The sequence below is a fragment of the Cynocephalus volans genome, chromosome 17, assembly GCF_027409185.1.
Source record: "Cynocephalus volans isolate mCynVol1 chromosome 17, mCynVol1.pri, whole genome shotgun sequence".
In the NCBI taxonomy this organism is placed as follows: domain Eukaryota; kingdom Metazoa; phylum Chordata; class Mammalia; order Dermoptera; family Cynocephalidae; genus Cynocephalus; species Cynocephalus volans.
In genome coordinates, this window is record NC_084476.1 from 9,741,928 (window position 1) to 9,765,367 (window position 23,440).

Genomic DNA, 23,440 nt, shown 5'->3' on the forward strand with positions numbered 1-23,440 from the left:
CAGATTTCTCGTGAAGGCTCTCAGACCTTTCCAAGAGCCTTCAGTGGGAGAGAGGGGTGTGATTTATTACTCGACTCTTGAAAGGATCCACAGGAGAATTAAAACAAAGGCAATTACTGAAAGAACAAGTGACTATTAAGTATGTTTTGTGCAGACAAACACGAGTCAAAGGTCTTCCCACTGAAGACTGAAGTTCATCAAGCACCTGGCAACTTGTTACCTAGTTGCCCCACAGAACTTGATCTTTGAGAAGTGCCTGTCCTAGAAAAAGGTACTCACACGTCTAACCACCATTGATCTGGAGCCTATTCTGATGCTCTCTGCCAAGCCTCCCTCCAGATCAGGTGCCTGCAGGTATCTCCACCAGCTGTCTGCCTTCTTGGCCATGGCCTTCCCCTGCGTATTTGCTGGCCTCATTCTCAAACTCACGCACCCACAAAGGGTGCCCACCGATTCAGCCCTGGGCCAGCAGGCTTGGGCACCATGCCTCGGTATCCCTCAACCTCCAGCTCCCTCTGTAGTTAAAATGCAGCAGGTGGCCTGCAGCTGTGTGACTGAGCAGCATGTAAACCAGGGCATGAGCGAGCTGGCACGTTGGAGCCCAGGGGGGTTCATTGCAGGGTGTGAAGGTGGCACTGGACACATTTTCAATCGGTGGTAAAAACTGCAAGCATTTTCTTGTTTAAAAAAGAAATCAAAAAATAAAAAACTAAAAAGGGAAAAATAAAAAGAGTGACGGAATAATCAAAGAAAACCCTTCAGAGTGGAAGAGTTTCTTTTCTGTAATAAGCTGCTTTTACTTTGTTTCTTTGGCTCTCACTCCATTGTTGGAGCCTGATCCTCAAAAGATACCCTAGAGGACTCCCTGAAGTCGGGGTGTCTCAGGTCCATGAGAAATTTGGTGGGAGTAAGAATATGAGTAGAACCTGCGGGAGAACAGAGGCCAGCTGACTGCTTGAACAAAGGTATGTTACAGGAACATGCCAACTTAGGCCTACATTTTCTGCAGCCAATGAGGTATGAGAAAGCACGACACGTACACACACGTGCGAGCACACACACAAGCACACACACGCCCACAGCAGCGAGGCGGTGGTCATGCAGAAGCGGGTGGGGCCACACAGCGGACATCGGCTGTCTGCACAGTTTCCTCTGTGAATCTGCATGGGCAACTTCACATCCCCAGTTTCCACCTCCCAACAAGGAACCTCGAGTCAGGTCCGAAGGTGAAGAGAAGGAATTACACCCAAAGCCTGGCTGTGACAGCTTCTGTCCAGGAAAGCTGTGTTTGAGCTCAGAATTATCCAACGTATTCATGCAACATATATGCAAGCAGGGAACAGAGGGCTTTGTCACGGGGGCATACACAATGAAAAGGAAAAAACAATTATAGGGAGAACTGGTGACCAGACCAGGGAAGCTTGAGGGAGTTTGGCGGGGTATGTACAGTCTCCCCACTGGATTGTGGTATCAAGAAGGAGGGTTGACAGCCCCAGGTCCATTTTGGTAAACCCACAAACAGCCATATGGACTGCTCTATGGAGACTGCTTGCTTGGATAGTGGAGAGGGGGGTACTGTGACTTGGTCACCCCAAACTGGAGGTATAAAACTGACACTTGCTATCAGGGTAATGAGTGTGCCAGGGATTCTGACCAGCAGTGGGTATACAGGGGACCTATGACCTATGGGGGAGGTCAGAGAAGCCTTCCCAGCTGGTGCAGCTCAGGGCCTCTCCCGCAGCAGCTCATATTAAATGGCCTATGAGGCAATCCTCAGGCCCTGGAGAGTAGAATTCCCCACTGGGTGCAGAGCACACCCCCTCCAAAGGCAGACCAAGAACCCTGGACTCATGCCTCACTCAGCATGAGTTGTACCCACTGAGGATGGAGCCCGGCCAGGGCAGTACACATAACAGCCTCTTGCCAATCAAGGTCAACAGGGACCCTGGGCAGGTGCGACTCCATTTTGCTAAGGGCAGGAGGGATGAAAAGAAAGGCATCTGGAGAAAGCAAGATTTTTCTCAGCTCACTCTTCCAGCCCTAGAAATTGCAGAAGCTCCTGAAGGCATGAAAAAGGAGAAAAACCGCCTGCTGCATCAAACCACCTCTTAAGAGCTGCTTCTTTTCTGGAAAACTAACAGGCAAAACCAGAGAGGGTATGGCAGACCTGGAAAATGGCAGGAACCGGCTGTGGGAGCCCTTAGCAGAGTCCCACAGCCAGGCTGATGGGTTCGAGGCAATACCTGCTCTCTTGCTGTACAGCAATCTCTGGCTGATGCACAGTAGCAGGAGGGTAATGATCTACCTGCTATTCACTGAACATCTCCTGTGCATGAGGCCCACTGCTGGGAAACTGACAAATCTCACCTGAGGCCTAGTGCAGGGCTGTAAATGGGTGCTCTTAACCCCATTTTGTCGGGAAAGGAAATGGTAGCTTGCAGAGGTCATGTCAGTGGCTCAAGGTGACCCCACTTGGCAATAGTAGAGCACCAATTTGAGCCTGAGTCTATTAGACAATATGACCAGGCACTTCTCCCTTATGATGCTGCCTTTTAGCAAGAGACACAGGAGGAAGGAACCCTTTGACCCTTAGCTTCCACCATCCGCAAACAGTTCCCCAGAGACTAAATTTTGCCCGGGGAATGAAGAGTCTACTACAGAATGCAACACCAAAGCATGGGATGGAGTCCAACTGCAATGAAGCAGCCACCCCGGAAAGCATGCCCACTCACCTATCAGCACCTCCCACTTGCCATTGGCTTGGGTCACCTCATATGCACAGCGCATCTCATTCAGGCTCACACCCCCAAGGATGAAAATAATGAGGCGGGGGCCGCTGCGGTACTCCCCTGGGGCCTTATTCTTATGCCAGTGCCCATAGCGGGCGCTGAGGAGAAAAAGAGAGAGAAATTAATTATGTATCTAGTGCTTCATACTTCAGTGGTTTATTTTCACATTAATTCTGTACATCAATACCCCAAACAAAGTAGACAGTAGTGCTGGCTAAATTTCACTGCAATGCAATTTTCAAGTGGTTTCGCTGCTGGGAGAAGAGTCACTACAAGCGCCTGTGCTGTGACCTTGTCACTCTCTTAGAAATATGCAGGCAGCACACAGGTTCTGTCCACAGCATTGGCTGCATGATGTTCATGCAGGTGTCAATGACTCCATATCACGTATATTTCTGAGCATTTTGGGACACTCTGCCGGCAGTGGGCAGTGATGACAGAGTGTGAGGTCTGCCTTCAGGCTGGCACATCTATTCCCTGGACAAACATGTCCCGAGTGAGTGCCTCAGATGGGCTGGGATCTCCCCAGCCTGTTTCTCCTGGAGATACAGCCCTTGCCCACCAAGAGACTGCAGCTTAACAGGATGGGTGGAGAGAAGGAAGCAGGTCCAAATCGTGCTATGTTGAAAGCTCAGTGCCATGGGGACAAGCACAGGGGAAGCCATGGAGCCCTGTCCAGGCATCACCGGGGGAGGCTTCCCTGGTGGCACTGAGCTGCCTCCTGAAAAATGCAGCTGTAGTCAGGGAAGGATACTCCAGTGGTGGGGTGGCTCCTGGGGGGGGCTGCCCTCAACAGGTCTTTACCCTGGACTCAGTAACAGGGAGGAATGGACTGCTTCCAGGGTAAGAAAGTGGGCAAAAGAAAACAAGGGAGCAAGTCTCCTCCGGACACTGATGTGCTTTGCCCTTCTTCCTGATTATGACAGCATTGCGGTCACTGCCAAATCTGGAGGGCAAAGTGGGGGCATGGGGCAGGGGACGATTAGGGCCAGCACAGAGAATCTCACAATCACTTCCTTTCCCTGTGCAATCATTTGATATCCTGCTGATATAATTTGATACCGACCAGCTTGGCTGTGGCACTACTTGGGACTCTGTATTTTATTCCAGGTCTGGCAATAAACATTCCACCTCTACTACCATCAGAGGGGTTGCACCATGCCACAGATACCACCACAGGCCTTGGCCTAGGCCCAGGAGAAGGCTAAAAGAGAAGACAGAAAGAGGAGGGGCAAGAGAGAGAACAGGCGGGAAAAGGTGAGATGAGGGACAAAGAGGTACTCGTCCTAAGGAGTGTCAATCTGGGAATGGCACGGTCACCACTACTGGGGTGACCCTCTCTGGAGCTGCTAACCCTACTGTCCCAAGTTCATGTGTAGCCCTGACCATTCTCAGGAGCCGTTGTACAGATGTACACAGTTTACCCATTCATCAGGTGGTGGATATTCCAGTTGTTTCCACACTTGAGCTATGATGAGTAACGCTGCTGTGAACACCAGGGTACCGCAATTGTAAACAGCGCGCTTAGGGAGGATTGGAGAAGGAAGCACTTGAGGGCAGATATATCTGGGGACCGACACTCAGGCAAAGGAAAAGCAAGTGCAAAGGTCCTGAGGCAGAAACAGGACTGGCTTGTTCAAGGCAGAGCAAGGAGGCTGGCGTGGCTGGAGTGGAGTGAAGGGAGCGTGAGGAAGGAGTCAGAGGAGATGGGAAGCCAGACGGTGTAGGACTGCATGGGCTGCTGGAAGGACTTGGCCTGCACTCTGGCTGTGACAAGAAGCTGCAGGAGGTTCTTGTGGATCATGCCGCCTCACAGCAGGCGGCTGCACAGCTGACATCAGACCACAGAAGGCCCCATCTGTTCTCCCCTTGGCTGCTCAGGGGTTTCTCGCCTACCTGACAGCAGTGGTACTAAAGGAGGCAGAGGAGCGCGTAGAGATGTAAGGATAGTGTTTGGTGTCAAGTTTGTCCTCAATAGTGTCCTGGAAAGAAAAAAGACAGATGTGAGGTCTGCCATCTGTTCCAAAAGGGCTAACAGGAACCAAGGAGAGATGATTTGAAGAACAAGTCAGCAAAAACTACCACCAGGTTTGCAACACCAGTGTCGGCCAAGCAGATGCTCCGTAACCAGCTGCTATGCTGAGATAAGTTTGTAGGTCTGCTCTTCAAGAGAAGTGTTTTTTTAAAAAAAAAACAAAGCATTAATGTTTTTTGCTTCTCTTCCAATTTATTCTTTTTTTACAATCTACATGAGGTTACAAATGTTGCATTTTGTCCACTAAGTTCCTCACACTTGCCATCAGCCTGGTATAAACTAGGAACAGGCAGGGTCTCTCTGGCAGAGGAATGCCTTACCTTACCCCTGCATTTTTCAAGGATCTAATTACTTGGTGGGTGGGTTCCTGCTATCCACCTCCTGCTGCCTAGAAATCCACACTCCTCCTAACAGCTACCATGGGAAGCCCACACACGTCTCTGGCGGGGATCGGGAGTAAGGGGATAAAAAGGGGACAGAGGAGATAGGAAGGGATGAGGCAGAAGGGCTGGCTTTGTCTATTCCACAAGGCAAATACATGTAATTGGTTTCTAGATGTTTTGTGTTTACCTATCCTTTTGGTTTGTGAGTTTTAAAAATAGGAAGCTGACTCACTCTATATATTTAAAATGTATTCATTTCAATGTATAACTCAGTAGGAACACCTGGGTTGCTACCAATTAATGCAGGGAGCCTGGGTGAGCCCCTTCCTTCTCTGCACTCCAGTTTTGTTTGCCCAGTGCAGAAGTTGGGCAGATTCTCTCCAAGTCCAAAGATCTACTGGTGCAGGCTTCTGTGTGGGGTTTCCTCCCTCTATTGGAAGAGAAGGGGACGGCACCACAGGGCTGCTGTGAAGTCCACAACCTCACGGTACCTTCCAGCCAACAAACACAGAATGCCTGCTGCATGCAAGACTCCAGGCCAGAGGACAGTGGGGGCAGGACCAACGTATAAAAAAATGACCCAAAACACAGAGCAGCAAAAATGCTACAGGAGTTCAGAGGAAGCCTCCATGGTGCTAGGTGGTCAGACGGGTAGGGCAGCTCATGAAAACGGTGAGAACTGAAGGGGACTTTGAAGGAAAGCAGGACTCAGGAAATGGACAGAAGAGTGGAGGTCTGATCTGCTGGCATGTGGAGGCTTAGGAGGAGGCAGTGGGAGAGGAGGCAGGGGCAGGCTGGGTCTCATTCCAGAGGCCCTGCATGCCCGGCTGAGGTGTGCAAGGCACACCATGTCTCAGTGTGCCGTTTGTGCGTGTGCCTCATCTGACCTTTGAGACACTGTGATGTGCTTGCCTTCTGTGGACATGGTACCACCAAGCAGTCTCTATAATATGGGGCTATATCCTCCAAGACATGAGCAACAAATGGATCTTGGGGATCTGCATCTGTCCGTCTCTCAGCTCCTCATAAATGCTCCAGACAAGGTGTGCTGTGAGGCCAAAAGAGCCCTGGAGACCTGGGTGGAAATCCTCAAGGGAAGAAAACCCCAGTGTGTCACTGCCACCTTTGAGCAGGTGAAGTTGGAAGCATCTGGGCTGTGACATGAACAGCCCTGGGCCCTGGTTCTTCCTCACCACACCCCCATCACTGACCTCCATGATGTCTTTAATAATTGGGGTCCATCGGGAGAGCTGGTAGGTCTGCTCGCTGATGCGCTCCTTCCGCTCTGGCTTGCTCCTGCGACGCAGTGTGGACTGAACACAAACACACACAAGAGGAGACTCTTGAGTCAGAAGCCACTTGGGCCCTAGGTGACTTCCACTGATCTCTGTACATTTTGTCAAGGTCTCCCTTCAGAGTTAGCACTGGCAAAGAGTGATAAGGGGGAAGGGCTTCCCTGGAACAGCCCCAAACGTGCCCCTTCTAGGAATCTGGAGCAAACCTGGTTCTTTAAAGTCATGAAAAATGGCAAATGTGGGTCAAATAAATAAGTCCCATTTTTTTAAAAAAACTTTTTTTTTGTTTGGAGGGGCAGCACATGAATTCTGTTCTTTCTGCTCAACTTTTCTGTAAACATAAAATTGCTAAAAAGTACAAGGGTACTTCAAAAAGTTCGTGGAAAAATAGAATTAAAAGATAATACAAATCTTTCCATGAACTTTTTGAAGTACCTGCATGTATTTTAAAAAAATAGTTTGCTGTCTATCACAGGAGAAAATACTACTTTGGGTATGACTTATTCTTTGATTTCATTTCAGTAGCATGGGTTGTATTGAATGAGTCATCTCCATCATCATTCTGATCCCTCTTGTGAACAAGGGTCTGAAAACACCAAACTACTGCCAGTTACAGATTTATGGTCTGGTGGCAACAGAACAAAGCTGTTAAGATTCCAGAGGGAGTACATGTGTGATTCTAGCTGTATTAGCAAACCAACTGCCTGTAGAAAGCAAGCACACAGTGGGCTCCCACAGGTGAGGTCGTAGCAGAGTGTTTTGGACAGGTCCTGGTGGGCCCAACCTGAGCCTCTTCTAGAGCAAGTGGTGTGGTCCAGGCCTCCCAGACAACCTGCTCTGACTTGGTTCTGAATCACACCAGTGCAGAAGACTCAGAGGTGGCAAAACTGTTCAACTCTAAATATCCTGTTCTCATCCTCACAGAAGATGCTGAGTCTAAGGTGTCCAAAGGTAAAGCCAGACTGACCTCAAGATAAGACGGATGAAACCAGGGTGATCCCCGTTTTGGTTTGGTTCGGAGACATGGCTAAGTTTTAATGAATGCACGACTCCCTGATGTGCACACCTAGGTTTGTGACTTTGTGCCTCTATTTTATTTATACCTTTACACCTTTATCCCTCTGATTTCATCTGTCCTTGAAGCTGAGTGTGGGTGTGAGCGTGTGTCATAAGATGTCGTGATTGAGCAAAAGTAGACAAGACATGCCTGCTTCCTGCTTCCCTCCTCCCTCCCCGTGAGCAGAGCAGGCCCTTACATCTGTGACGATGGGCACACCGAGGTGAGCCATGTTGGTGATGATCTCACTGTCCTCCGGGGGAATCTGGGCATGCTGGATCAGTTTGTTCAGGTTTTCCTCGGTGATGCCTGAGGGAACAAGACACCAAATCACCACATCCCCCCACCATGCGTCGCAACACTCAGAGCTGAGCCACCACCTAGGGCTGGAGGGTAGCCCTTCTTCTCCTTAGGGTCAGTGGACACGAATCTGTCTACCACATCAACTTTACTGTAAGACAAAGACAGAATAAGGATCCCAAGTCTGCTCAAGCCACTCTGTCCCAAGTGATGAGCATCAGCAACTGCCCCATGGTCTGTACAGTCGCTTGTCGCTTAGTGATGGGGATACATTCTGAGACATGCGTTCTTGGGCGATTTCGTCATCATGCAATCATAGTATGTACTTGCACAAACCTAGGTGGTATACCTACTACACCCCGAGGCTACATGGCACAGCCATATATGATCACCGTTGCGTGTGTGGTCTGTTGTGTGCTGCATGACTGTATTTCCATCTGTCTCCTGCTTCTCAGCATTCCCTGCCCACACCTGCCCTGCATCAAAGTCAAATTGGACAAGGGAGTCCTATCCATCTTTTGCACAATGGACACACCTGGGCAACTATAATATGGGTAAAAATCAGTTCTTTAAAGGCTAAGATTACAAATGTAACGCAAGTTAAAAATACCTGGAATGTAGAGCTCTAGTAAACTGGCCATAAAACCAGTCAGGCCTCCCTTCTCTCCTGAGCCCTGTCCCCTTCTGTACGTTCCATGCCGGTTAGTAACTCTAGAGTCATGCAGGATGTTCAGCCTCTAGTTGCGACTGACTTGCCTACACTGCACTTTCCAAAACAGAAAAAGCCCTAGGATCTTCTTTTCCTTTCCCTTTCCACATCTTTTAAACAACTTTTCCACTGTTTTTTTCTCTCAGCTGTTGCAATTTCCCCAAGAAAGGGCCAATCCCCTCCTCTAGACCCCACCATTCCTAACCATTCTTCAAAAAGATGTAGAGAAGGATGATGCGGATTTTGTCATAAGTGCTGACGTTGGCATCCAGCAGAATGGGGACGATGGCTCGCATGGGATCCTTGATCTTCTCTCCCTCGGCGTCAGTACCCATGGCCAGATCCTGCAGAAAACACACTTGTTGGCCCCATTTCTGGTGACAGTCGGGAGATGGTGGCTCTTAGGAAATTCATGAGATCCATAAATGTCTGGGATTGGCTGGGGAAGGTCTTAAACAGGGGCTTCTGCTCTCACAAGGCACTGCAATTAGCACAAGTGTGATCAGCATGTTTCCTACAGCATGAGTGAGAGTGGATGAAAGCCCCAAAGCTTCACCTCCCAAAACAGAAACCACAATGATTTGCCTACTTGCTTAAAGGTAGCCTGTTCCCTGCAGGTGAGTGCCAGTGTACCTGTGCCAATTCCTCGGTAAAGACTCAATCTTAGCAGGTCTTCTAGCGGCACAAGGCCCTACTGAGGGATGCCCTTCCCTCCTATGAAAAGCTTGGGCATTTTAAGGTGCCTTTGTGTGGTGAGATTCTTTCTACTCTGTTTCCTCTGGCATCAAAGGACATGCTTTTTGAGTTTTAACTTCTGTTCTTAATCTTTCTACCATTTTTTAAGGATTAGGAGGAAAAAAAAAAAAAAAAAGAGGCCCCAAAGCTGCAAATCCAAACCCTGGGAGATGAAGGAAGAGAAACGGGCTGACAAAAGAACTGGAGATGAGAAAGGGTCCAGTGAGCACAAGTGACCATTCCCCCGCCCATGATTCAGGCAAGACGCAGATGCGGAGAAAGTAGGATGGCTGTCTCAGCAAGTCAAGAACCATTTGGTCTTGTCTCAGACACTCACAGCCATGGCTTCCTTTGTAGCTCATAGGAAGTTGTCTGGAGGCTCCCATTTTTCTCTCAAGATCCCAGGAGTCCATACAAATTATGATCTTGAGTGCATGGCCTCTTCCCAGTCTGGGTCTGAGGAAGGCGGGAAACCTCTCATGGGCCTTTCACCTCTCAGTCCTACTCCCAGTCTCAACAGATGTTTGTTCCACAGGACCTGATTCTAACACTCTCTGTAAGTCCAGGTAAATGTAACTAGTTCAACGATACTGTTGAACACTTCTGAAAAATTTTAAACTTTCATTAATTAATCCCAAATTGCATTTTTACTGATCTAGGTATATAACCTGTTTTCTAGATGGTCAAGTTATTTTGGAGAGCACAGTTCGTGTTTGCTAAAACCACCTGGAAATGGATGGATTTTAGCAGGGCCACTTCCCCTTATACAATATTCAATGATCTCGGGGAGGGTGGCAGGGTATACAAACCTAAGCTGAGCCTGTCACATCAAACCAGAGGGTGTAAATCCTAGCTTCAAACTGAGAACCTTAGTTTTTCCTGTGAAAAGAGACTTTCAGTTGAGGCCTCAGAAGCTTTTAATGTCCTCTCTTCCCTTAGAAGTTGACCAATAGTTTAGTAGTGTTGTAACAATGACAGTGGAGGGTCAGGATTAGTGCTTCCACACAATACCCTGAAAAATGTCAGCACTGTGATTTTCTTTTTGCAGATAAGGAAAATAAAGCGCAAAGAAATAGACACATCAAATAATCAGTGATGGAGATGGATCTCAAATCCCAAACTTTCTATTTATGATTCTAATTGTGATGAGTAATGCTTTGGCTGAATTTCTAACCTGCTACTGCACTATCTTTTCTTAGCCTCTAGGTCTCCAAAGCTGGCCTGGCAACAGCAGGAGAAAAATACATATAGAATATAAAATTCAGCCAGCTCTGTCAATATAGGGCCCAGAACCCCATACATCTTTCAGTCATTCCAGGGAAAACAGATCCTTTGGAAAGAGTCAGGCATGCAAAATCCAAACGGCACAGCATTCCAGACCAATCTAGTCCCTACCATTGAGAGTGGAACCACACTAGCTCCAGAGAGTTGAGACAACATGATCTAGTAGGATTTCCCGTTTCTATTTCCTATGGTTCTGCAGGATGTTCAAGGTCAGATGTTAAAATTCAGCTGCATAAATGGGCATGGCAGAAGACTTGCCATGGCAGAAAGAGAAGGAAAGAGTCTTACCTGCTCCACTCGGCAGAGCTTATCTACGGTGCCTTGGTAATGCTTCATACAGTCCTCAGCAAGGTGTAGATGGGTGGAATACTAGGAAAAAACACAAAAGAGTTCGTGATCAAGGAATTATCACTGAGCATCCACTATATACAAAATACTGTGCTAGGCACTACAGAGTCTCTAGCCTCATAAAGGAGATAAAACATGTGTATAAGCAGGTACACGAACATCACAAAGTAAAAAATGTTACATGTGAGGAGAGAGGAACAAACCACATTCTAAAAGAGTCAAGAGGAAAAAGAAATCCTCTATGAGGATAGGGTGGTATGATAGTTTTACAATGTTTCCACAAATTCTTTGATACTTCTTCTTCCAGTAGGTGGAGTTTAATACCCCCCTCTTGAGTATGAGCTGACTTTAGTGACTCACTTCTAACAGTGTTAAGTAAGTAATGGCATGTGATGTCCAAGATCAGGATACGAAAGGCATTGTGACTTCCTACTGGCTCTCTCAGATCACTCACTCTGGGGGAAGCCATGTCATGAGGACACTCAAGCATCTCTGTGGAGAGGCCCCATGGTGAGGAACTGAGGCCTCCCGCCAACAGGAGGGGAATCGGAAGGATAAAGAAAAAGAAAGATAAAGAGGAGAAAAGAAAGTGATAGGAAATAAACTGCCTATCCTGGCTTTTCGTTTCTTTTCAATAAAAATTGAAGACAACTAGAAATCTGTGGATTTCAATGAATTAATTAATTAGAGTAGTAGGTCTTTGAGAAATCTTTTTGCAGCTGCTTATACTCACGATTCAAATAGACTATTTCAGATCACCATACCTTGCTGAGCTCTTTCTGGTACTGGGGCATCTTCTTCAGCATCTGGGACAGGTCCCGCATGGTGGTCTGCAAGGGAAACGAAAGCACATAATGTCACTCCAATGGCCTTGACCTAATGAGGCTTTGCAATGCCAGTGGGTGCAGGGCAGGACAGCAGCCAGCACTTGACTTCCCAAGTGCATGCTCTGCAAACTCTCAAAATGAGTCTGTTAAACATAAAATCGTGTGTACACTTCCAGGCCTATGGTTCAAAAAATATTAATCCAAATACCATGACTGTCTTACTGGTGGGGAACTGAACACTGAACACTAGCAATTATGTTTTTTATTCTATGTTTATTACACTAGAAAGTTATTGAGAGCATAATTCTTGCCGAGAGGAAAAAAAGACTTTTCTTCTACACATTGCTTTTCTGCATCCTTAGATCAAGCGGTCTTGGCATCAAGTTTGCATTTCATCACAGCAGAAAAGCTATAGTTGTGTAGACAGGTAGAAAGTAGGGAGAAGGTTAGAGAAGGCTAGAGTCGGCATCCCAGCAGGTGAGATGGATCTGTTTACTTTCTAACTGTGTGACCCATCTGATCTCATTCATCTGTCCAACAAAAATTTATTGAATTACTACTACACACCAGGCACTATTAGTTGCTGGAGATACAAGGACAGAGAAAAAAAAAAAATTTTCTGCATTATGGAGTTTAACATCTAGCAGAGGAGCCAATAACCCACTGCAATAGAGTGGATTAGGGATTGTCATGGGGATTCACCAGGCAGTGTGGGTGCACCTAGCAGAGGCACCTAACTAGTCTAGGGAGGGGGCCAGGGAAGGTTTACCTGAGGAAACAATGACTGAGCCAAAGAACCCAGCAAGGCCTGAAGCAAGAGAATTCTGGCATGGCTGGGGTAGGAAGGCTGGGGTGAGATGAAGGGAAGCAGAGATGAGATCAGACAGAGGCCTGTGGGGCCTGACAACTAGGCCTTGTCCGTGGTAGGGCTTTATTCTAGGGAACTGGAAGTCACTAAATGGTTTTAAGCAAGGGAGCTACATTTTGGTAAGTCTACTTCTCTTGACCAAGATGGGTATGCCACCTCTGATATACAGTCAGGATAAATAAGGAGAGACCTAGGTAAGTCAGGTTATGATTCTAATTCCACCACAAGCTAAAAAAAATGGTCTCGGTTCCTGTGGTTTAAAATGAACCACAATCCAAAACAGTAAATATTACAGAATAACAAAAAGTGGCTCTTTATAAATATCAAAAGGTGTGGGCTTCTGATCTGAATCTTGAATGCAAAAACAAGACAAAATGATATTAAATGAACAGAGGAATACAACCTCGCTAGCTAACCAGTCTTATACTGAGAAGGCATCTTTCCTGCTCCTAGAGAGAAGGTAAAGACCAATTTCCAGGGCTTCTGAGCGTTGTTATGGGTTTACCTTCTCTCCAGTGTTCATTCTCTTGCTAGAAGAAAAATCTTTCAGAGACCGGGTGACTTCCCTGGAAGACAGAAGGGGACAGCTAAGTTTCACAGCAACACCAAGGGCCTCTCTATGGATACTACAGAAGTCATGCGATACTCTTCCTTTAGGAATATGTGCAACTTTTCCTGCCAGTAAGATTGAATACCAGCTATAAAAAAGAAAGTCAAATTGTATAAAGTGGTGTCTGGGATCTTTCAATGGTATGAAATGGCTTTAACCATTTATTGTTTATACCAGTAAGGTATGCATTTAAAGTGATTTCTAAGTGAAGAAAGACACATCATTTTTCTAATTAATGTTCTGAATCAGTGGTCTCCAGAGTGGAAAGTGCCAGATGATTCAAGGGGAAAAGAGAAGAAAATATTAAAACATCCATTTATGTTTATTTTACCTCATCCTTTTCAAATATATGTTTGAATATACATAATGAAACATACATAGTTTATGTTTGAAAAATACACAATCATATGTATGTTGTAAAATACACATATTAGTACAATAAAGCATATATCTAATTCATAAATACATTTAATTTCTGGAAACGTGGGATTTTTTTTAAGTTTAGTGATAAAAAAAGTTTGGAGACCACTTCTCTAAACAACAGAACTATCCAAGGCTAGATAGTACTTTCTCACTCTTCCACGTGAATTTTCTGAGGCTATCAGCAACTCAAAGTAACAGAATGTGTCTTTCTGAAAAAGCAAAATTGTTATCTGCAGCTGAAAGGTCTTACAGCAAAGCTTAAACATTTGAAACATTCTGAAACACTTTCATTCTGAAACATTTTTAGAACAAGGTATATAGTTCAATATATAAACATCAGTTCTTGCTCAGAAACTGTGGGTAAAATAACAGGGAAGATTGAATACCAGCTATAAAAAAGAAAACTGAATTGTGTACAGTGGTGTCTGGGATCTTTCAATGGTATGAAATGGCTTTAAAAGTTAAATGTTTATAAAGCATTCTGAGAGAGCAACAAATGCTTTCCAAGAATCCAAAAAGCAACCCTAATAGAGATGGATTTTCTATCTTTGTGAAGGTGGAGTAGTCAAGCCCAAAGAGAGAAGGGATTTATCGTTATCAGTGACCATATCAGGGACTTTGCCAAGGCACCAAATTCCACTGCTGATGAGCTCCTCCAAAGCTGCCCAGAGGGCGATCATCCACAGCAATTGGGGAGAAGTGCCCGGCCCTGGAAAAGGCAGAGGAAGGGCTCTTACTGGGACACCTCAGCAATGTGCTTGTGGCGCAGCGCTATCCACAGGTCGTCATCCTCGTCCAGGAGCACCTCCTTAATCCGTGCCTCCCCAATGCCGCTTGTCTCATACCTAGAGAGGAGATGGGGCTCAGGTGGAGCATACTGTCCCCACAACATTCACCGGACCCCTCTGGGTTTTAACGACAGCAGCTCAGTCTTCAGTGGCCAGATGCTTTTGTGGGTAATGTCACAGCAAGCTCCCGACCATCTGATGTGTCGGTCAGGTCTGCTGCAACAGCACCAACACAGGTGCAATCCCTGGGGCAGGGAGATACTCAAAGCTCTAATCAGAGTCAACAAACTTGAAATTTTATTTTAAAATCTTCAGGGTCAGCTGATATGAGCTCCCCCTGAGCTACCTGGTTCAGGGCATGAAGTCGGGTTGGTTACATGTGGGCTTAGAGTTACTTACAGAGGAAAGGCAAAGCTCTTATTTGTCCCCTCTGGGAAAGGACTGGAATACCTTCCTCAAATGTGGGGTCCCTAAATAGCTTCCTGCAGCTTCCTGCAACAGGCCTTCAGCATATTGCTACATGTGAAACCATGAACAGCTGGAGAGAGCTATTTACAGGTGCCAGAAGGCAGAAGAGCTGAGATTCACTCAAATTTTTAGAATCTTCATTTTGAAGCCATTATTTTTATGATCAAGTTATAAAACAACAACAGTTCTGTCTGTTTCCATAAAAAGAAAACTGGCTTTTAGAAACTGAGTTTCTAATGATTGCTACCAAGAAAAGGGTTTTGTTTTGTTTTTACAATGAAGAAAATAGCTTCTTTGCAAAGAAAGTTCAGTAAGAAACTCCTGTTGGTATATTTTATCATCATATTTCATCATCTATAATTAAGAAATTTCAATGCTGAATAAGATACACACACACACACACACACACACACACTCATAAATCAACATATTAAAACATCCAGGCAGGCTATGAGCTGAGGTGATGTGAGTTGTGAACTAAAGTTCTTGTTCTATCCAAGAAGGGGCACGAGTTTCCTCCTAGAAATGTCACATGGATTTGGGAACTCATAGAAAAAAGCGTGCAGGCTTTTTTTGCAAGACTGTATCAATACAGCCATTTTTCCTAGGACTAGAAACATCCTTCTTCTTAAGTTAAAGGTATGTTTGGTTCATTTGCAAAGCTGCAGTCACTCCAGGGTCTGTAACATTACACTTACTTGTACACATCATTTTCAATAGGCAACAGATCATAACTCATAGCCTGAAAAGTCAGTTCATGGAGCACAGGGGAGCTGGGGTCAAAGCCACGGTCCAGGATCAGGAGCTGGGAGCGCGCCTTGTCTGGGCCCTGAGAACAAATAGGGAAATGCTTCACAAGCTGCCAGACAACTCCAGCTTCTCCAACTAGCAGAACCCCTCTTGTAAAAGGAGATGAACTCTGAAGTGCAAACCTACTAAAACAGCACTAAGTAGTCTACCTGCTGCTTGGCAAGAATGCCAATAACTACCACGTGAGACTCCAATGTTTCCATTTCATAATGAGGGCTCTTGGAAGCAGATCTGAAACTGCACAAGGGGCTGAAGTGAGTTTACGTAGCCCAGGCTCAGCTACAGGTGGGGTGGCCAACCACCCAGTGTGCCTGGGACTGAAGGGGGTTCCCAGCACCCAGGACTTTCGGTTTTAAAATTGCTTGTAGTGGTGGGTACGTGAATCTATACATGTATCAAGTTGCAAAGAACTGTACGCACATAGAGTACATGTAAAATCCAGTGAGATCTGAATGAAGTCCAGAGATTGTACCAATGTCAATTTTCTGGTCTTATTATTGTACTACTGGAAGTTTCCCAGAATATAGGATGCTCAGTGCTGAAACTGGGAAAGTCCCGTCAAACAGAAACAAGTTAATCACCCTGGCTACATTGAACACATCTGCATCATCCTGCCCCAAGGGCTTTGGACATTTCACTGGAGGCCAATATGCAGGAAAAGCAGCACTCACACATGCCCTGTGAGCAACAGAACCGAGCTGTCCCGGGACTGTCACACAAATATTGTGGTCCTGGTAAGAGAACTGCATGGTCCAAGCCAGACTCACCTCCCCCATTGTTGGGTCATCAGCTTTATAGGCATCAAGCTTGTCCTGGATTAGCTGAGCCAGCAAGGCATTGTCCTTGTATTCCCTACAAAGGAGCAGTGACAGAGGGTGAACTGCCTGTGTGTCTAAATGATGATGCCAATTGCCCCCAGGAAAGGAAGCAGGACAGTGTAGGGAGGGTCACAGAAGACACGAGCGTGCTCTGTACTAGTTTTTTTTTTTTTTTTTTTGGTGGCTGGCCAGTACTGTATTTTTTTTTTTACAGTGAGAATATATTCATATATTACATGTATAATTAAAGAGTAAAAGTAAAATAAAATACTTAATTCAGTGCCTGGAACATAAGGAAGTGACTTTCCTGTTCCTTTTCTTTTTTAAACTGTCTAAATGGAAACAGAAGTAGTCTCTCCAGGCAGCTTCAAATAAACAACCACACTTCAGCAGAGGGCCCGCCCATCATCCTGTTCCCATGATCAGGCTGCCTAAGCCTGACCCATACGTTACTCACTTCCCTCGATTCAATTCCCCCAGGTCTTGTTTTTTTTGTGGCAGAGTGACATTTCAGTCAGAAGGACATAAGTGAGAACCTTTGAACCTTTCCCCTTGGCTGAGTCTGACAGCACTTCCTGGCTCCAGCTGGCTTTATCGACTGTGTGGCAGCTGCCCACACCTCACCAACCTCAGTGCTATGGCAGCTCCGTCCTCAGCCCAAGTTCCCACTACTCTGTCGGGAGGTATAGCCTAGCCCCCATTTCTTAACTTCCACGAGGATTCTGTTACTGAGGATAGACAATGGAGAGAGACAGGCACTGGGGCAACAACAAGAAAGGTGTTTTACTATGGCCACAGGTTCCAGCAGACAATCCGGCAACAAGGACAGATGTAGCATACGGTCCTTGGCACTGCCTGTTCTCGGTTACCATAGCTCAATCCCTCAGCAGCCGAAACTCCTTCCTGCCCTACCCCTATTTGTTAACAGTTCCAAGTGGCACCGAGTCTACCTCAGCACTCTCAGATTCTATCCTTACCTGTCTGTCCCATTCCCATCACGCCAAGGCCAGGCCCTTCGCTCCTCTTGCAGTGGCCTCCTGCTTCGCCTCCCCCTCCTGGTCTCTCGCTGCCCTGATCCTGCTCACACTCCTACCTTCATGCCCCTAGAGCACTGCACCACTCCCCTGTCCAAATGCCCCAGAGGTTTCCCAGTGAAAACCGCTGGAGAACATAATCCCAAACCTGGCATTCGAGGGCTCCAGAAATGGCTTTATCTCGCTCCACTGCCCTACATGTACACTGTGCCAGACCACCAATCCTCCCCAAACTTGCCCTTTGTATTCCCAACTCCAAGCTTCTACTTATACCAATGGCATGAGCCAACAACCACACAAAATGCCCTCCCCTCCCTCCTCATCAGTCTATTGAAATCTGAACTTGCCCTTCAAGACCCAGCTCAAACATCACCTCTAGTCTGAAGCCATTCTTCATCCTCAGCTTGAAGGGCCCTCTCCCTGCTCTGGATGCCCCAAGTACGTGGCTTGTACTGTCTCGCAGGATCTGTACTACAGGTGTGCATATCTTATGGACACACGTTGGAACGCACTTCTTACCTGCCCTCCCAGTTCAGGGGTTTCTAAAGGCAGGGGCTGTGTCTTCAGCTTTAAGACCTCAGCACTCAATGCATAGCAAGTAGGTGATGAGTGAATAGCTTTATAAAATCTGAGAAATACGTCCTTTGGAGAATTATTCTGCTTGTATTTTATCTTACTCTGAAACATTTTTTTGCAATGATGAATTTCTTTTTAAAGGTTAGAAAGGGTTGACTGGTTAGCTCACTTGGTTAGAGCATGGTGCTAATAACACCAAGGTCAAGGGTTAAGATCCCCTACAGGCCAGCTGCCAAAAAAAAAAAAAAAAAAAGAAAGAGATCAAAAATTGCAGGAAATCTGGGTTGAAGTTACATAGGGATTCACATTTTAGTTATTCAATAACTGAATATATATATCTTATGCTCTTTTCTGTATGTATTGTTTCACAATGAAATTTAAAAGATAACAAAAGCATTGGAAAAATCATTAAGTGAGAGATGCCCAAATTTTGACCCTCTTGAGACCACTGCCAGAGGAACCTTAAGGCCAGACAAAGAGTCAGGAATGGCTCCTTGCCCAGCAGACACAGGGGATGCCACTTCAGGCTGCCTTACCCCCGATACCGCACAGCTGGGTACTCCTTCAGGGTGGCACACAGAGTTGCAATCTGCTCTGCCAGACGCTCCAGTATAGGATTCTTCATCTGAGCCTTGTGGGGACTGTAGAAGCTTTGGAATGAGTCAGCAGAGTCCAAGGAATACACCTGAGGAGGAAAAAATATAAATGGTGTTTGCATCCAGCATAGTAAACTGTTAGTTTTTCTCTAACCTTGGTAGTGAGTCTATAGAACACGACTTCATTTATTCTACAAATACGAGGGTACTTCAAAAACGTCATAGAAAGATTTGTATTGTCTTTTAATTCTATTTTTCCATGAACCTTTTGAAGTACCTTGACTATGCTGGCTGCCTACCATGTGCCAGGAACTATTAGTAACCAAAACATCCCTGTCCTGAAGGAATATGCAATCTAGTAGGGGCAGACTGACAATAAACACAATGAAAAGTAAATTATATGGTATTGAGAAACTGGGACGTATATGAGAAAATAATAGAGCAGGGAAAGAATGCTCGGGAAGCCCAGACAGGAGGACATGAGGACTCATTGAGAGGGTGACGTCTGAGAAGAGCTTGAAGGAGGTGAGGTGTTTGTCACCAGCAGGGGACTTCCACATGGAGGGAGTGGTGCCCAGGACCTACCTCAGGGAGGCACGTGCCTAGGGTGTCTGATATACAGTGATGAGGTCAGGAGAGCAGGAGAGAGGTTAGTGTTAGACCTCACAGGCCATTATAAGTTTAGTCTTAATAAACAAGGGAAAAGCAAGAAATTTATGCTGTGACTGTGGGCAAATAAAGGAGTTTTTTTTTTTATTTAATTTAATTTTACTTCTCAAAATACATTGTACTTGATTTTCATGCCCCTTTACCCATTCCTCTCCCCCCACTTCTCTCCCCCCCACATCGTATCTGTGCACTTGACTTAAATAGTTCAAGGAATTTTTGTGTTTATTTTGTCTTCTTCCCCCCACCCCTACCCTTTCGTTTGTGTGTTTATTATTTATTAATTTTTAGCTCCCACAAATAAGTGAGAACATGTAGTATTTCTCTTTCTGTGCCTGACTTGTTTCACTTAATATAATTTTCTCTAAGTCCATCCATGTTGTTGCGAATGGTAGTATTTCATTCTTTGTTATAGCAAAGTAGTATTCCATTGTGTAGATGTACCAAATAAAGGAGATTTTTAAGGATTTAATAATACCCTATTCTCAGTAGTAGTTTTCTTCTTTTTTGGGGGGTGGTTCTGGAAATTCAAAATTCCCTTTTAAACTACAGAGTCTACCAGCTATGGGTATTATCTCAAGTTCTCATTTATATAAACTACCTTGATCTTCTAAAAAACCTGAGATATTTCTAAAAAATTTATTACTTTCTTAAAAATTTCTGAAACATACTATGGTTTAGTATGCTAAAGCTGGATTTTGTCCCATCCAGGTGGCAGCTGGACTCACACAGAGAAAAGAAGCTTCCTGCCCTCAAGCAGAAAATAGGCTTTAGGCCAAGTGAGAAGGAAAAGAGACTGTCCTTAAATGTGCGCACTATGTCTCTACCATCCCTCTTTGTCTGACAATCTGGTGTCTAGAGGCTGATATATAAAGATCCAGTATACCCCAATCATCTTTCATCTCCATAAAATGCATAAAAGTCCTGTTGTTTTTGTTTGTTTGCTAGGAGGAGACATTTTAACAAACCTTAAAATACTAAGATAAATTTTGTATATTCTCTCACAATCAGCTTCACCTTTACTGGTTTAACAACTTTGTTTTTTCCAAGGCGAGACGTTTGCTGCCATGGCATCTGGCACTTGAAGTGTTAAGGGCTAATGACGAAGGCTACCATCTGTTCCTTCAGCACATGACAAGCTAAGGTTATCTCCTAAAGTCTCCTGTGCAGCAGATGGGATGCTTCTGATCCCTTTCCCTCCTCTCCTTCCGTGCTCATTTTGGATTGGTTACTTTTTAGTTATTCAAAGAGTCAGCCGATAGGTGTGAATGCTGTGAGCAATGATGAAATGCACATAAAGAAAGGCACAATGGCTGATAAAAAGTCAGAAATAACTGGAGAGTAAGATAAGGGCACTGGGCAGAACCCTACAGAATACTATTTCCATTAAACAAACATCCACTTATAACCCATCATCTGGCAATTCAGAATATACCTTCCCTCCCCACTCTCTTTATTACATCCCGCCCCACCCTCTCAGAGTTCCTGCGATAATAACTAGGATGCAGATGTTCTAAGCACTCCCTACTCAGCCTCACCTGGGATTCATACGGCAGAAATGCAATGTTGATTTCCGTCAGAGTTTTGATGACTTTAGCTGCTCGAGATTTTACCAGCTCATTAAACAGGGCATCTGGACAAGCTGCAAGAATGACAAAAGATGTCAACATTCCAGTCCATTTGTTGGTCCATTTCACAGCTGCATATGTCCAGTGGATTCTTTGTTTTATTAGGATTTTTAAAAGGGAACTAGAAAGTTCATCCCATTCTAAAATATCCAATACCTCCAGGGTATAAAAAGAATGTAAAACCATCTGCAAGGCCCTCAACATATAACAGAGAAACAAAGTGCAATAAAGATTGAGAAACTGAGAACTAATAAAAATTATTTTCTGATAGCAAGGAAGGGAAAAAACCAAAAGATTAAGGATAAGAAAAAGGCCTTTAAGAGAGACAAACACCACACATCTAATATCCTAATGATAAGTAAAGTAAGAAATAAAAATAAAATCATTGGAAAACGTGATGCAGGCATTTCTCCCAGAACCTCTAAGGAGCTCAGCAGCACAGAAGGTCCACTTGGTGAGGGAATCATGATTTCTAGTGACTCTCCTGGGCCAAACAAAGGCTTCAGGTTCCCAGAAATGCGTTAATGTTTATTACTACCAATGCTGGGTAGCTGCTCTGTCACTCATATTCAAATGCTATAAAATTATTCTTTGCTATATACCCTTTCCATTTTCTCAGTGGTGAGTTTTGTGGGGCTTTTCCCTAGAGAGCAAAACACTAGGTGAATTCTTGTTTCAGCTCTGTAGCTATCCAGGTCTACTCATCTGCCTTTGCTTCTGCACTAGGACGCATGCACAAAACTCTCACAAAATAAGAAAACTAATTCCAGGGTGATGATGCAGGTTCTATCTAATATAAAGACCACTGGATTGGAATATCTTCGTAGCTGAAAAACTAATGGAAATAGACGACAGTTTATAGTGATATCTGGAAGTCTATATGATAAAACACCAAGGCTGACATTAGGAAAATTTTTCTCAGCATCAGGCCCTTAGTCCTTAGAAGAGGTGTGCAGTATGCTATTTTCATCAAGAAGGACCACATGGTCTAGAAGGTTTGCATTTGTATGCATTATTTTGTCTCTTACGCAATTTATCTTCTGAAGAGAAAATAAAAGATCAGGACAAGCATGGTAACAACCCATTCCTTTCCCGTAGACCTGATGTGGCTTTGGCTCAGCCTAGCCGTGCAGAAGTGCTACTCTGGCCCAGCAGGGGGAGCAGCTCACAGCTGTACTTACAGTCAGTGAAGAAGACATGTGCAGCCCGATACTTAGCAGTCGGTGGGTCCTTAAAGTCATTGATGAGAGAGTGGACAGACTGTGGGCAGGGGAAAAAACAGGGAGCTGAATACAATTCTTGAAGCAAATGTCTGAAACGAGTTTAATCCAATCTGGTTTTAAGCTACTTGCACAAAACAGCAGGGGATTTTTGACATATAGTTCTAACACTCATGTTCGGCCATAACCAAGTCCTGAGAACTTAAAATTAGGGTTTTCCAGAGTTCAGATGAACACAGGCCTTCTTAGTTCATTCTGGAATGACAGTGTCAGTTCTGTGGAGCCAACATAATGAGTTCCTACAAAGAGACCCTCAAAAAGGGGAACTCATCAGAAACTTCCCAAGAGAGTCGTATTGATAAAGTTCTGGCAATTTAGTTGCATCTGCAGAAACTCATGTGTAAGCCAATTTTCAAAAGTGAAAAGAATATATGAAAATTGGAAGAAATTTATATAGATTAAGAGACCTAAGACAACTATCAACCAAAAGCAAGGAGGTGGACCTTGTTTGGATGCTGATTTGAACCAACCCCCCAAAATTATAAGACAGGTAAATTTGAATACTAACTGGATACTGATGAAATAAACCTAAAGGCATAAAATACCAAAGTCTGGAGGTGGATTGCTAATTTTACACGTGGATCTTCTACCCAGAGAGGGAGTGTAATGGGGAAAATGTGAATGATCCAGGGCCATAGAATGCTAGCTCTGGCTTTCTGAACAGCTGATGTATTTCAGAAAACTTAATATGCTCTTCACTTCTCACTGCATAACCACTGCACACCCGCCCCTGCTGCTGTTTGTGGATTGCATGCTTAAACAGAGCAGTGTGTTAAATGCGTGCTTAACCTAGAAATGTCAGACAGTCTGTGCCACATAGATTGCAAGCCAGCAGGTCTAACCTTAGCCCAAGCTCCCCTCTGGTGGAGGATTTACCTTCTCAGATGGAGTGATGAGATACACTGCCTCCAGGCTCGGGAGTGGTTCCCTGCGCTTGTTGATATCTTCCACAACTAGACAACAAAACAGCCCCCAGTGAATAAGAAAACATGTTTGGTGATCATAAAAGTAGAAGCATTACAGTCAGGCCACCTTCAGACTGGCACTGATAAAATCTACAGCAGGGGGGAAAATCATTCACCCCTTCCTTAAAGTTACCACATTCCTTCTGAG

At 45.0% G+C, this 23,440-nt stretch overlaps 1 protein-coding gene across 1 annotated transcript in view; it reads right to left on the reverse strand.

Annotated features, from left to right (window-relative positions):
- The window catches only part of STXBP1 (syntaxin binding protein 1), a 34,604-nt gene that overhangs the window by 6,592 nt on the left and 4,572 nt on the right, over positions 1-23,440 (reverse strand). Inside the window, exons 3-17 of the mRNA XM_063081803.1 lie at positions 23,204-23,280; positions 22,229-22,307; positions 20,958-21,061; positions 18,694-18,842; positions 16,497-16,581; positions 15,618-15,748; positions 14,401-14,508; positions 13,136-13,196; positions 11,700-11,765; positions 10,876-10,956; positions 8,774-8,912; positions 7,759-7,868; positions 6,419-6,520; positions 4,686-4,771; positions 2,733-2,887 (exon numbers count right to left, since the gene is read on the reverse strand). Coding sequence (XP_062937873.1) covers positions 2,733-2,887; positions 4,686-4,771; positions 6,419-6,520; positions 7,759-7,868; positions 8,774-8,912; positions 10,876-10,956; positions 11,700-11,765; positions 13,136-13,196; positions 14,401-14,508; positions 15,618-15,748; positions 16,497-16,581; positions 18,694-18,842; positions 20,958-21,061; positions 22,229-22,307; positions 23,204-23,280 — 1,533 coding nt within the window. The remainder of the gene's footprint in view (positions 1-2,732; positions 2,888-4,685; positions 4,772-6,418; positions 6,521-7,758; positions 7,869-8,773; positions 8,913-10,875; positions 10,957-11,699; positions 11,766-13,135; positions 13,197-14,400; positions 14,509-15,617; positions 15,749-16,496; positions 16,582-18,693; positions 18,843-20,957; positions 21,062-22,228; positions 22,308-23,203; positions 23,281-23,440) is intronic.